The sequence below is a fragment of the Hippoglossus stenolepis genome, chromosome 17, assembly GCF_022539355.2.
Source record: "Hippoglossus stenolepis isolate QCI-W04-F060 chromosome 17, HSTE1.2, whole genome shotgun sequence".
NCBI lineage: Eukaryota > Metazoa > Chordata > Actinopteri > Pleuronectiformes > Pleuronectidae > Hippoglossus > Hippoglossus stenolepis.
The window spans coordinates 1,832,420-1,847,558 of NC_061499.1; the positions used below are offsets into that span (position 1 = coordinate 1,832,420).

The window sequence follows — 15,139 nt, forward strand, 5'->3', positions numbered from 1 at the left end:
ACTTGTTCAGAAACACACAAACACACAAACACACAAACACACAGAGGTGGAAACATAACCTCCTGGTTCACTGTGATCAGAGCGGAAAGGGTTTTACATTTAGTTGTGATGGATAAGAGGTTAGGAAATGCATTATGTCAGTGTGTGTGTGTGTCAGTGTGTGTGTGTCAGTGTGTGTGTGTGTGTCAGTGTGTGTGTGACAGAGAGAGAGAGAGAGAGAGAGAGAGAGAGAGAGAGAGAGTTAAAATTATCCACCTAAAGCCAATCCTCCTCAAGCTGATCAGGAGCTGAATGGACTAAACAGCTCGGAGACTTCAAACTTCTCAGCAGGTAAGAAAACTTTTCACTAAATAAATTCCAGTAATGTGTTTTCTTTGGGTGAAACCAGTGGGACAGAGACCAGTAAGGTGACTGGTTTAAAGTGAGAACGTGCTGGGGGCTCCGGGTCGATGTGTCGGAGTCACTCGGTCCACGGACGCTGCTGCAGACGGAACGAGCAGATTCTCCTGTTTTCATTATTACTTCTCATATTCAGATTTAAAGAAGTGTGTTTCTGCTGTTGTGAATATGAGGTGAGATTCATTTCCTTATGTAATGCACTGAAGGATTGAACTGACCTGCTACCATGTGCTTATGCAGCTTATGGGATGTACTGTGTGACCATATACAGTTGTGTGTATACACAGCAACACACACACACACATTAGTTAAAGTTTAAATGAGTTTAAATCTTAAAATCACTGAAAGACAGATTTAAACAAGTGGTCCGGAGAAACTAAAGTCTTCACTTCGCTCTGTGGTTCTGGTTCTAAAAGTCTGTTGCTCTTTTTATTCTACTTAAAGCTACAGTATTTAAATAAGTGTGTTATTCTGGGTTGGTCAATAATAAGGAGCCGGTTGTCATGGAAACACGAAGTTGTGCTGGGTTCATACGTGGTGTGAGTTTTGTGGGTCTGTAGTTTGATGGACTTAGTTTGTGTTGGACGGACGTATCGTTTCTTTAGTTTGATTTAAATTGGCAGCGTCAGTAAAACACAGCAGATGAAAAGTTAAAGGATGAAATATGATTTGTTAAAGCCTGAGATTCTCCAGCAGGAAGAACTGAATGTTCCCAAATCACGACTGAGATCTGAGGCTCAATCATCTTCAGCATCAGTCAGAGGATGAAATGTCATTTTTCACATCATAATCAACCAATCAGAGGCTTTGTCTCTGCAGCTCGCCACACGGTGGCCCCTCCCTGTCTCCATGTTTGCGTGCGGAGCGGCTTCGGCCTCGTCTGACGCTCGGTGCAGGTTTGATGAGCTTTACATCACGTGTGACACCTCCTCAGCCCGTTAGTCTGGATTTCACTTGAATAACGTCACTTGATCCACCGTCAAACTTTGTAAGATGTGAAGAATGTAAGATTTAAGGAAATATTATGATATATGTTGATAAACTGTTATTTCAGTTGACGTTTCAAGGCCTGTTTGCTTCTTTAGAATCCGACACATGCATCAGACTTTCAAAGCGGAGCCTGTTGTTGGTTTCTCGCTCTCGTCGTCTCCTTCTGAGCCGTCGAACCCGATCGGAGGAAGCGCTGCCGGGCTGGAGTCCACGTGCGGCGCCGGGACCTTGGTTTGACTCCTGCTCATTAGCCGCAGCGAGGCCAGAGACGGCTTAAAGAGGCCAGACCGAATGTGAGGAGATCCATCAACCTTCAGAGCAGAAATCCACCTCCTGCCGAGTGTGACTCACACGTAACGACTGACGGCCAAGAATCAAGATAAATGATGGTGTTGCTCTGAACTCTGGGCCGCGAGGAGGAGTCCAAACTAAAGTTCACGTCCTTCTTTCCTCTTTCTGCTTCTGCAGAGGAAGCTGTCGTCTGCTGCACAGATAAATCAAAATGGCGTTGAGTAAACAGAAAGATTTAATGTGAAGTATAAACTGTTTCCTCACGACCAGAAAGAAAACAGAAAGTCTCTTAGTTACTGTTTCTGATATTTGCTTCTGTTCCACTGGAGAGTCGAGACCCTCGGGGAGAAGCCTGAGCCGGCCGCCACACGCCGCCGCCACACGCCGCCGCCACACGCCGCCGCCACCGTCTCTCGTATCAGCCCGTGTGTTGTCACATTAGCTGGTTTGTGTTTTCACTCTTGACACTTGACCCTGAAATCTCATCACGAGGGCGAGGGCGAGGGTGGGGAGGGCGAGGCGGCGGCACGGCGGGAGGTCACTGGAGCTGACCCTGAAGAAAGGTCATCGACCTCTGACTCACCCAAACCAGCCACAGGAGGTCGTACAGTTCATTCAGGGGCAACATTCACTTCATGGGTGGAAATGAAAAATATCTAATATCTAATATACAGATATTCCTCTGGATTGTTAATTCTACTGAATCCGTCTTTGGAGTTGCACAACAAAGAAAAACTAAATCTTCCAACTTCTGAAATTTGAAAGTTTAACATTTCCAAGGTTTTAAATCTCCGCTTTGTGAAAAGCAACTGTTTTGTTGTGCATCTAGTGACCTTTGACCTTTTCTTTATGAAAACAAATAGAAACAGCAGACGGACATATGTGAACAAATTCAAAAATTCCGTTTGAATTGAGTTTTAAGAACAAAGCTGTTAAAACAAGTTCTTCTTAGGCTCCTCCTCTGTGACGTGACACTTGATTTCTTCTGATTAACGTCTGTGCTGGAGATGAAAACTCGCAGCACGTTAGAGGATTGTGTTGTGGATGTGTGTGTCTGCTGCTGTGTAGTTAACGACAACACAAACACTAAGTTACTTTAAATCAGCTGATGTTGCTTTATGAGCTTTGAGATTAACCAGGTTTCATGTTTTATCTGCGACTAGAATCAGCAGCAGGTTGACATAGACTAATTAGGTCAAAGCCTTTTTTTAAAAGCTCATTTATTAATAATAGATCAAATCATTATATTGGTTAAAGGGAATGACACAAAGCTGTCACATTAGTAAATTATGATTTTAATTACAGACGTCCATGTAAAACCAGCACTTTGACATAAATCAGTTCATATTTTACATGAGGCCATATTTCATCTGCCTCCTAATTATGATTGACGACCTCAGTGTCATTAAAAGCATCAGGAGGACGAGGGAGTTTCCAATGAGGAGTTTTGTCATTTTTCTACTCAAGCTAAATTCTGTAAATTCAACAATATCATAACAAAAAGTCCTTAACGACTAAAAGTTCTCAAAGTCTTTGTTCTTTAAATATATTTACAACAAAGATTTTTCAAAGTCAAATCTCGTTACAATAGAAAAAGAGAAATATAACTGAGAGAAAATAAATAAGATGCAGATGTTTCCAAGTGCAGATGTTGAAAAAAGCATCGACTTCATTTGAATTAACAGATATAAACATTTAGCTTCGCTTCTCAAACTTTTGGTGCAGAATGTTTTTGTCATTATTAAATCTTCATCGTAGTTTTGCTGATAAAACTCAACTTTCTCTTGTGGCCTGAGAATCTGAATTTCCAGCTCTGTGATTGGACAGTTGTGAGTTGGAAGTTTCCCACCGCCCCGATCAGAAATATGAGTTTTTCATCTCAAACTGATTCCTGCTGTAAAATCAAATCTCAAAACTGGACGATAATTCTTCTAAAGATGAAGTTGAACCTGAACTTTATGTTTAAATATGAGACGTTTGTTCGTATCTTCAGAACCATCGTCACGCGTTCTTCTTCTGTGGTGACGTGTGTTACAACAAAGGCTTGACTCTGGAGCGGGGGTCAAGTTTCTCAGGCGGAACCGGGACCCTTCAGTCAAGCCTTCGTTAAATAGCATTAAAGCCGACCAATCCCATTAGTGTGTTGCTCTTAAGAGGAGGAGGAGGAGGAGGAGGAGGAGGAGGAGGAGGAGGAGCCTTCATCAGCCCGAGGCTCTGCTGATGTGAACCTCAAACACTGAACCAAGAAGAAAACCTGTGAATTCAAACAAAAACATTTGTTTCGATATAAACCAAATTTCTGTTTGTGTTTGAACATATTTAGTTTTGTAAATAACCAAAATGTGAAACCTCAGAACCGTTATTTCAAATCTCTGCAGTTAATCAGCTGATTCATATCCAGTGTGACGGACACACAGCGTCTCTCAGGACGGCTGTTCTCCGTGACGCTGAACGTGAAGCGAGGATCTTCGGACTCGTGCGTTGACTCCACGAGTCTCAGCGACGTATCGTGTTCTATAAATCTGCTCTGACGTCGTCTTTAAAGTATCAGACTGTCAGACACAAAATGGCTGAACCTCTGTTTCAGATACAGTTACAAACCGGACGCTGCAAGATATTGTAGAATATTTAATAAGTAGAGTAATGTAATCAACACTCGGGGTGAAGACGTTTCAGGATCTTCGTCCGTCACGTCTCTGAGGACGTTCTGGTTGAATCAGGTGGAGCAGACGCCGTCCCTCTTCTCAGGAGCCGAGTGTCACAGAAAGTGCAGATCAGAGGTTTGTGCTGGATGTGTCGGGGGGGTTTGGTGATCGGCCACAGAGGTAAGACGCTTACAGGGAAACAGTCGCTCTCTGGCCGACCCATTAATCGCGAGGATCACTCACCTCATGCTGTCGCCCACATGGAAGATTTGAGGACTTTTTTTAAATATTCAGAAAGATCACTGAGCTGCATTGTTCCTGTTTCCTCAGCTGAAATATTATAAAATCGAAACTTTCTCTCACCTACAAGAACAATATGATGTAAAACAATCACAGCTGCAACATGTTTGATCCTGAAAAGAGTCGAGACACTAGAAATGAAACCTCTTTTTCCATCATCGATCTAAAATCAATTAACTAAACAAAAACAGACTTTTGGACACGTGATCGTCTCTCTACCCTCTGACTGGAGTCCACCTGTGGACATGATTCCTGAAGACAAACACCAGCTGGCTTTACAAACTCAGAGCTGCTGAGATCCTGTGTGGAGAAAAGAAAAAATTCTCTTGTGAAAATCTCCGGTTGTTAATTTGCTTCAACATCAGAAACACAAACATCATCTAAGAGCCGGAAACATCGAGTAGTTACGAACTGAAACATATTAAAACCACTGTGTACATCCAGCCTGGGAACCACCTCCGTCGTTCTTCCTATAATTAAACAACACACTATTTGTGCTGCGGGACATTTAATCTGGGTTCACGGTTGTTTATCACTTCTCCACGTCAGACAGTTCATCCGGATCACCCCCCCCAGACTCCGTCTCAGCTGCAGGCCGAGGGCGGAGGAGGCTGAGCTGCGAGAGCCTGAGCTCCACATGTCCGCCCACGCCTCAATCCAACAGCTTTCATTATGTGAAGCGCTGGGCTGGGGTTCTGGGACCGGATTAATTGGCTGTAATCTGATTACACTGACCCCCTGGCCCCCTCCCCCGGTCGTCTGCTGGCTCAGGACGGACAGGAAGTGCTGACAGACTGAAGGCCTGATTTGATAATTGGAGATGAATGTTTACGATGCAGATCGCGTCTGACTCACCTGTTATATATAAATATACAATATATACACGATCCAACAGCTGTGTGTAAACATCTGTTTGTACAGATTGTGTCCTGACAATCATTTAAATGTGTTATAATTTCTTATAATCTGATATTTGTATCTTCTCACATCTCACAGGTCGGAGCGCTCGGGGATCTGATGGGTGGTTAGAGCCCCGAGTTAAAGGGATTATTCTTGGCTGCTAAACTCAGGAGGTCCTCGGAGCTGGCAGGAGCCCAGAACCTGCTCCTGGACTCCACCAGGATCCATCAGCCCAGCTCCCGTGGCTCGTCAGCTCGCCGTGCAGCCAGGAAAGCTGGTGTGATCCTCTCCTCAGGAAGCAGAGCAGATCACTTATCTTCTGGGATCTGGCCTCAGAGTGTGTGAGTCTGTCTGAGGAGCTCTGACCTGCAGTGTGATTGTTGACATGCTCCTCCCCGACACCTTCGACTCCAATGAGCTCCACACATGGTGTTGGTCTCAGCGACAGTAACGCCTCTCGTTTGTCAAGGAACCGCTCAGATCCAACATGGCCAGAGACGTCAGTCCTCTGAGTCTCATGTCTGCGAGGCACCGATGGGTCGGAGCCTCTCTGGACCTCGTCCTCCCGCTCTTCCCCCTGCGTCCTCTCGTTTTCTACTACTTCCTGTCTTGCGCGGCAGCAACGGCCAGTTTGCCTGGTATAGAGTACAGCTACGGCATGAGCCCCAAGTTTGTTTGCACCCCGATTCCGCCAGAAGCTGACCCCAGCTGCTACTCCCCGCCCGGCGTGCCCCACGGACCCAGCACCAACGGCCACACTAACGGCCACAGTGGCGGCCCCTGGCGAGGGATGATGTCAGACGAGGCCAAAGCCACCATCTTACATCTGCGAGAAAGCCTGGTGAGGCAGAAGGAGACGATCCTGGACCAGCGGGAGACCATCAGGGAGCTGACCGCCAAGCTCACCTTGTGCGAGGGCTTCGGGGGTCACCACAGCGGGGGTCACCATGACCCCCGCCACCACAGTAACCACGACAACCACCACGACACCCATCACGACACCAATCACGACACCCACCACGACACCAATCACGACAACAACCGCGACAACCACCACGAAGGCGACCACGACGACCACCGCGGGAATCACGGCAGCCACCACGCGTCCACGTCCACGTCGCACCACGGCCCTTCGTCGTATCACGGCAGCGACCACCACTACTCCCACGGCAGCCACCGGCCGGACCCCCACCACAGGAAGGGCCCGTACAGCAAACACAGCTCCTTCTCTCCTGAGCAGACGGGGAAGACGCTGCAGACGCTGAAGGAGCGACTGGAGAACCTGCAGGTGAGTGCGAGGATTTATGAAATATAATATATAATGTTTCCAATAGGAAATCAAGGAAAATGGATTGAATATGAACGACGGTGTTTCACATGATATTTACATGAACGGTTTAATACAAAGATTCTTGATGTGAACTTTGCTCCGTCTCCACCACACAAACACGTTAAGAAGCTCAGCCGTGTGTCTGCAAACACAGATCTGAGCAGTCTGCCGGGCGGCGGCGGCGGCGGAAGCCAATCAAAGGTTTGACTTAATTGGGGTCAGATCCTGCGTCACTGAAGGTCACGAGCTCCGCCGCCGAATCAGCTGCCACGATGTCTTCTGCCAAAACGCTGTAAGACGCGTTTCATTAAGACGCTGGACTCAGGTTTGAGTTCACCACCAAATAAAAAGCCTGTTTTTATATTTATTACATTTATTTTTTACGGTTTGGTTTCTCACGCGCTCGTGACGTTCCGGAAACGCTCAGGCTCTCGTTCTCTCTCCTGAGTTCCAGTGGCCAAAGCTGAGCTCAAACAGGAAGCTGCTGTAAGTTGATTAGGCCTCAGTCACCCCCCGACCTCAAACAACTCCCGTCACCAGAGTCCAGCTCAGAGGACGAGGACCGGCCGCTCACATCATCACGATGAATCCCAAACATTCACGAGATCTTCAGACTTATCAATTCAAACTCGAGCATCGAACATAAACACAGACAGAGGAGGATTTTCATCTTTAATGTTTCCTGGTCAGAATATATTTATAAACCAGTTTGAGTTGAGCATTTGTTTATGTTTGGTCTATTTCTTGTAAAGTTAAAAGATCTTTGGCCACAGTTTGAAGGGATTTATATGCTGCTGTAATCTGTCTTTTAATTTTAATACCAATATTGTAGTTGTTGTATTCTTATTTGTAGATCAAAGATATTTATGTCTTTGCAGGTTTAAAATTATTGAAGAGATTCAAGATGAAAAGCTTTATTACCTTTTAGTTGGAATTTGTCTCGGTGAACTCACAACAAAACAAATAACTCATCATAGAATGAAACACAAGAATTAAATCTGAGCTTTTAAAAAGAGAAGAATAAAGAATCATAATCTAACGTTGAAATAGATAAAACCTCTTTTTCATTCGATGATTCAAAGATCTTCATCGTCATTACTACTTGCTACTGTCATATAAAAACAAAATAGAGAAATAGAAGCAATATGAACAAGTATAATCGCAGCACATCCCTACATACAGAAGGAAATTAAAGGGACTCAGGTCCTTGTCGTGACTAACTGCTGTTACTGTTACTACTCTTATATATTCACTATCTCAATCTAGACCAGTGGTTCCCAAGCTCCTCGTTAAATAACGTCCTGAAAAGGTCACGAGCCGAACCCCTTGTTTTAGTTTGAACCTGCCGACCTGGAAGCTGCTCCCTGGAAACTTCTGCCTGTGAAGTGGTTTCTTCACTCGTGTCTTTGTGTCGCCGCTACAGCCGGTGACATCGTGTGCGACACTTTCTAAACTGTGTTCCAGCAGCTGAAAAAAGCCATTTGTGCTGTTCCACCATTGTGTGACTAACACCCGCTGCCCGCCAGCCTGTGAACGGCTCATTACGGGCGCAGGTGGTCTCAGGCGACACTCGGGGGGGAAAGTGTTGCCAAAAATCCCCCTGGATCTCCGGCGAAGGTGAGAAGCGGAGCCGGGATTCAGCTCCGCCGCTCCCTCCTCACACAGGATGTCTATGCCGCCGGCCTCTGGCCACGCGCCGCAGGCCGCTAGCCAGCTTCACCTTCAATTAGCTTCATCCTGCCTGACGCGGATATTAACCGTGGCGTGTGCTGGCATGGAACAAAGCCGGATTTGCCGGTGAGGAAGAGGAGGATGAGCAGGGGAGCGCATGGAGGAGGAGGGATGGAAGGGAAGGGCTGAAACTGTTCCCCTGCAAATTAAAAAATGTAAATCAGACCAGCAGTTCTTCTTTATTCTCTGTAAATCACCTCGTTCTGGTTCTTGACCTCCAGCTCAAGCTCCGCCCTCTTCCCTGAGCTCTCAGCACTGTCACATGGTCAGAACTTGGGTGGGTTATAATATTTATGCTCTGGTGCCTCATGCTTAGAAATGTCTCTCGTCTCCATGTCCGCAGGCGAGGAACTCGTCCAGCTCGTACTCCAGCTCCCTGAGAGAACTGCTGCAGAGGAAGATCACCGCCCTGGAGGAGCAGCTGCACGGTTACCACCGAGATCACCATGACTACGGTAACCACGACGACCACCACGACGACCACCGCGGCGGCAGCCACCCTGACGACCATCACGACGACCACCGCGGCGGCAGCCACCCTGACGACCATCACGACGACCACCGCGGCAGCAGCCACCCTGGCGACCACCGCGGCAGCAGCCACCCTGACGACCATCATGACGACCACCACGATGACCACCATCGTAACGGTTACCATAGCAACCGCCATGACAGCCATCACAGCAACCACCACGGTAGCAGCCGGTACAACCCCCACAGCAGTCACCACAATCGCCACCGTGATCACAGCTATGATCACCACTATGACCGCGGCCGCCATCAAGGCCGCTATGACAGCCGTCACGGCGACCACCATGACGACCGCCACGGCGACCATCACAACGATCATCACGGCGACCACCACAACGACCACCATGACGACCACCACGGCGACCATCACGACGACCATCACGACGACCACCACGACGACCACCATGGCGACCACCATGACGACCACCATGATGACCACCAAGGCCACCACGACTACCACCAAGAACCCGGCCACCCCGATGACCGCCACGACGATCATCACGACAAGCACCGCGGCAACACCCACCATGACAGTCGCCATGACAGCGATCCTCACCCTCGCCGACTGCCTTTCAGCAGCAAAGAGACGGCTCTGCGCGGCGCCGGTCACACCAAGCTGGAGACGGTGCTCGGCCAAATCCACCACGGCCAAAGTGACCACAAGAAGCTGAAGAGCCCCAGCGCCTTCAGGCTGGAGTTCCCCATGAGGACCAACTACATGTACGGCAGGATGAAGCGCTCCGTGGTCAACGAGATCTTCGCCCTGACCATCTGCCTGTGGCTGAAGGCGGGGGCGGGACCAGGCCTCGGCACGCCATTCTCCTACGCTGTGCCGGGACAAGCCAACGAGCTGGTGCTCATCGAGTGGGGCAGCAACCCGATGGAGCTGCTCGTCAATGACAAGGTAAGAGAAACGCGGGTGGTTTGATTTCCACATGCACACGGCGTGCACAGGTTTTACCTTGTGAACACGATATCTCAGGAACGGCTTCAGGAAATCCTCTCAACCTTTCAACCGACATCCACTCGGACTCACAGGTGACCTGATTAGAATCTAAAGGTCAGAGGTCAGAGGTCAGAGGTCAAAGGTCGCGGTGACCTCTACAGAAATGCAACAAACTTCTTACATTTACTGTGAATTGAGTTTCAGGCTGATGGATCAATATTCTGTGCTCTTGGAAGAACCCGACTGACACTTGACTTATTTATATTTTATCAAATTTTCACTAAAATGTAATAAAACCGAACTTGAAATTCAGCCTCTGATGAAAACTGGTTTTGCATTGTGCAGAATTGGATTCATCTGTATTCCTGAGATTTAATCACACTTTAACCTGAACACAGATTGACACACAAATTATTTAATTATTCTGTTGAGCTGTTAATCTCTGGTTCTCTGAAAGGCTGAGACCTTCTTCCTCCCGAGCGTCAGACTGATACTCGTCCTCCTCCTGAGCTCTGAGCACGGAGCTCAGCAAACAAACCGATTAATCTGATTAACGTAATGAACTGGCCTAAACTGTCCTGCTTGTTTTGCTCCGGTCGCAGACCTGGAGTCAGCCGACTGATCGATGACACAGTTTAATGATCCTCAGATTCAGTTCCGTTACTTTACTGAAGGTGACGAGGACGAAACCTTTCTCTTCTGTGTGTGTGTGGATGTTTATTTAGGATTAAATGTCTGAAATCTGCCGTCACCCAGTTGGTCAGGTTCAGTTATCTCTCTCCCCCTGTGTTAAGGCGGTGACTCTGCCCGTAACCATGACGGACGGGAAGTGGCATCACGTGTGCGTGACGTGGTCGACCCGTGACGGCGCCTGGGAGGTCTACCAGGACGGGGTGAAGAAAGGCTCGGGCCAGAACCTGTCGGCCTGGCACTCCATCAAACCGGGAGGCGTCTTCATCCTGGGGCAGGAGCAGGTAGGACATAAACCTAAAACCAGATCTGTTGAAATGAGCATCAGTGTAAATACATTTGTGTAGATTGATAAGTAAACATGTTTATTTCCACTTCCTCTCGTCCAGTCTGTGATTTAACTCTCTCTCTGTGCACAGGACACGGTGGGAGGACGCTTCGACGTCACCCAGTCCTTCATGGGCGAAGTGTCCGATCTGCAGTTCTGGTCCAGAGTCCTGACGTCCAACGAGATCCACAGCCAGGCGACCTGCGGGGGCCACCTCGTCGGGGACGTCATGTCCTGGTCGGAGGAGTCCGTGGAGCTCCACGGTGGACTCACCGAGCTCCCGTTCGAACCCTGCCACTAGGGGCCGCCACTGGACCCCCCGCGCGCAGATCACGATCACACGCCCGAGTCCAAAACGGCTGGAAAGTGGGAAAGATGATGGGATTATTCACTGCTCTGGTTTTTCAACGCAGAACTTTATGAACACAAGATCAGAGCGAGGAGCCGTTTTCTACACGTTTTCTTTTTGCCATTCCTGTTCCGATCTTTCTGCCTTCGCCCCCCCTCCGCCCCCTCCCCCCCCTCAGCAGGCTCCAGAGAGCGCAGGGCTTCACCGGCTTCATGACTGCGGCTGCTCTGAGGGATCTCAAACACATAATAGGATTTTCCTCCATCAGACCAAAGGTTGCTCCGGCGTGTTTCCTCTGGTGTGTGAGCGAAGCCGAACCTCACAGGACGTGAAGAGGCTGAAACGATGAAATCACACGTCTGCTCGTTGTCAGTGGAGACGAAGGAATCCAGCTGATGCACGATGTTTTTACGATGCAGGTCGGAGCGAGCAGAACCTAACGATGGGGATTTTGCACACTGATATTTTCTATTAGTATTTCATATTGAAAAAAAAAAAAACACTCTTTTTGTAGGAATGAAATTTGTATTTCCAGGAAAAAAAAAAATATCTCTATATATATATATAAAAATCCACATATTCTTCATAACTGTAAACTGCATTCTGAGTTTCTGTGTGTTTCTCTGAGTCAAACAGCCGTTACACAAGAGCAGCGCAGGTCAATGTCACATGACGGCGTCGCTGCGGCTTCACCGTCCCCCAACGTCTCCTCGGCAACCGGCGGCTTACAGCAGGACTTACCTGTGCACAGCTGATCTGATCCTGCCTATTTCCAACCAGCTCAAAGCGCACACACACACACACACACACACACACACACACACACACACACACACACACACACACACACACACACACACACACACACACACACAGAGAGGATAAAGAGGTGAAAAGAGACACTGTTGATCTCCGGCTCAGTTTCTAGCTGCACTTTCACATTTTTTATAACAAAAGCGGTTTTTGTACATGTGAATTACACCAGATTGACTCTTTCTGATCTTCTACAGGAGTTATTACCATATTTCTCACATTGTAAATAACAACGTCTCATTTACCCCCCACCCCCCCCACCCGCTGAGTTAAACTCAGGCCTCATCCTGCACGTCTGTCAGCAAACAGAGGAATCTGCTGTTGCCATGGTGACAGGGAAATATCTCCCAGCATCAGGACCACGGCGCCCCGTCCCTCCACAGCTGTAAATATCCGCAGAATGTTCCTTCGACTGTAAACTGCCAAGACGAGCGGCACTTTGAAACCGTGCTCCTGTCCCGTCCCCCCGTCCCCCAAATGCATGTGACGTTTGATTCCCGTGTCCACACACCCGCTCCCTGTAGAGCGTGTACGCTGACTCTGCGCAGAGAGACTCGCTTATTCTCGCCTTCGGTGTACGTTCTGTGTAGGTGTTTCTCTGTGGTGTTTTATTCTCGTGTCTTTTTTGGCTGTAAATATACAAAGTATTATTACAGTGTGTTCGGTCAACAGTCTCCCTCGTGTGTAAGCCAAAACTATAAACTTAAATATAAAACTTGAAAGAGGAGAAATATGCACTATAAACGCTGTCAAATATTTGTAAATAGGCCTGTGTCGGGATTTTGAATAAAACTATTTGAAATATTTTATGAATTCAAACCAGACTTCGAACTCTTTTCTTTAAATTATTTTTTTTTTGTGATTTATGATGTATTTCAAATAGAAGTGATATTAGTTCCATTTGAAAGGATGTGTGTGAGTCACTGATGAATCTCGCTGCCGGCGCTCGAGATATTTTAGCTTTATTTTTATACAGTGGAGCCGTGTCGTCCATCTTTGTTCACAGTCAACGGGTTTCACTGAATTATGGGAAATGCAGTCATCAGGTGTCAAACATCAGAAATCCAGCTGCACTTGTATGATCCTGGATTTAGTGTTTTTGTGTTAATGTAAAATATACTTAAAGTGAAAATGTTTCATTTCAGAACAAAACATGTTGGATTGTTGATTCTCCATCAATGCATTGATAAAATAATAATAATAACAGTTTCTTTCTGGAAATAGCATGAGCATTTTTTTATTTTAATTGATAGAATATGTTAATGATAATTTGAACTATGCATAATTCATAATAACTAGCAGTTTAATTCAATCACACCCAGTTTAATTAACCTTTATAGATACAACTTATAAACATTTAAATATAGTTTCAGTGTTGTTTTGAAGTATGATGACAATTTGTACACTTTAATATGTAAAAACCTACTTCATGATGTTATTCCTGCGTAAAAAGGTCAAGAAACAGTCGTTTTCACAGCTGCAATATTTCAAATCGCTGGTTCTGGATTTCTGAAAAGGTCACGAGGAGCCTGAGGCAGATTAGAGCTTCCACTGCAGGACACCGGGGGGCGCTGTGGCCACAGTCAGGACAGAGGACGATTAGGTAAACACACACACACACACACACACACACACACACACACACACACACACACACACACACACACTCACACACTGGTCTCTCCTCCTCTAATTAAATGTATTCATTAAACTCATTGTAATTAATTGTATTTCATATTTTCCATTCCCTATTTATGAATTTAAATACATATATCTGTCTATTACTTATGAATCCATCTAAACTACGTGTGTTTACATGTCTTCCTTCGAGTCTCATCTGTCCAGCTGTAAACATTTGAGATGCTCCTGAAATATCAGACACATTTCAACACACAGGCTGAAGTTAAGAATAGACTTCAGACCTGAGTGAGACACTGTGTGAGGTTCTGTCTCTCTCTGCTCTGAACCTCGGGTCGCGTGAGGTTCTGTCTCTCTCTGCTCAGAACCTCGGGTCGCGTGAGGTTCTGTCTCTCTCTGCTCTGAACCTCGGGTCGCGTGAGGTTCTGTCTCTCTCTGCTCTGAACCTCGGGTCGCGTGAGGTTCTGTCTCTCTCTGCTCTGAACCTCGGGTCGCGTGAGGTTCTGTCTCTCTGCTCTGAACCTCGGGTCGCGTGAGGTTCTGTCGCTCTCTGCTCAGAACCTCGGGTCGCGTGAGGTTCTGTCTCTCTGCTCTGAACCTCGGGTCGCGTGAGGTTCTGTCTCTCTCTGCTCTGAACCTCGGGTCGCGTGAGGTTCTGTCTCTCTCTGCTCTGAACCTCGGGTCGCGTGAGGTTCTGTCTCTCTCTGCTCTGAACCTCATCTGGTTTCAGTTTGTTCTAAACTCTCAGATTCAGGAGGAGAACGGGAAAAACTCACGGGACAGAGTAATAACATTTACTGACATTATGTGTGGAGACAGGCCCAGAGCCGGAGGTGGTTTGGCCTGAGGGGGCAGGGGAGTGGCCCCTTGGTGGAGGGGGGACCACAGTGAGGAAGAGGAGGTGGAAGAGGAAGAGGAGGAGGGGGGAGCACAGTGAAGAAGAGGAGGAGGAGGAGGAAGAGGAGGAGGGGGGGGTCAGAGACAAACGATCTGATGATCATCTCTGTTTCCAAAGAAACATGATGCTGATGAAAATATGATGAAAATATTACATTTCTCTACTTTTGAGAAGAAAAGTTTCCACATTTAATACAGAGTCTGTTTCTGATGATATTTATATTAAAATAATATTAGTTATTATCACTGTAGTTCAGTTTATGTCTCATAACATCTTGTTCCTTTGATGAACTGATTTTAGTGTCTTGAACATTATGTGTCAGGTTAAAACAGAGTCACGAGAAGTTAAAAGTTAGAAAGA

The 15,139-nt window shown here is 47.0% G+C and overlaps 1 protein-coding gene across 2 annotated transcripts; it reads left to right on the forward strand.

Annotated features, from left to right (window-relative positions):
- Window positions 1–218: 218 nt before the first annotated feature.
- Window positions 219–13,062, forward strand: LOC118124590 (filaggrin). 2 transcript variants are annotated; one of them, XM_035182587.2, is made up of 5 exons: window positions 219–330; window positions 5,622–6,813; window positions 8,930–10,021; window positions 10,858–11,037; window positions 11,173–13,062. In XM_035182587.2, exons 2-5 carry the CDS (start codon window positions 6,013–6,015, stop codon window positions 11,380–11,382), a joined length of 2,283 nt encoding a protein of 760 aa, XP_035038478.2. In that variant the 5' UTR covers window positions 219–330; window positions 5,622–6,012; the 3' UTR covers window positions 11,383–13,062. The 2 variants fall into 2 exon arrangements, with proteins under 2 accessions (XP_035038478.2, XP_047200032.1); XM_047344076.1 differs by lacking the exon at window positions 219–330 and having other exon boundaries at window positions 5,588–6,813.
- Window positions 13,063–15,139: the final 2,077 nt, after the last annotated feature.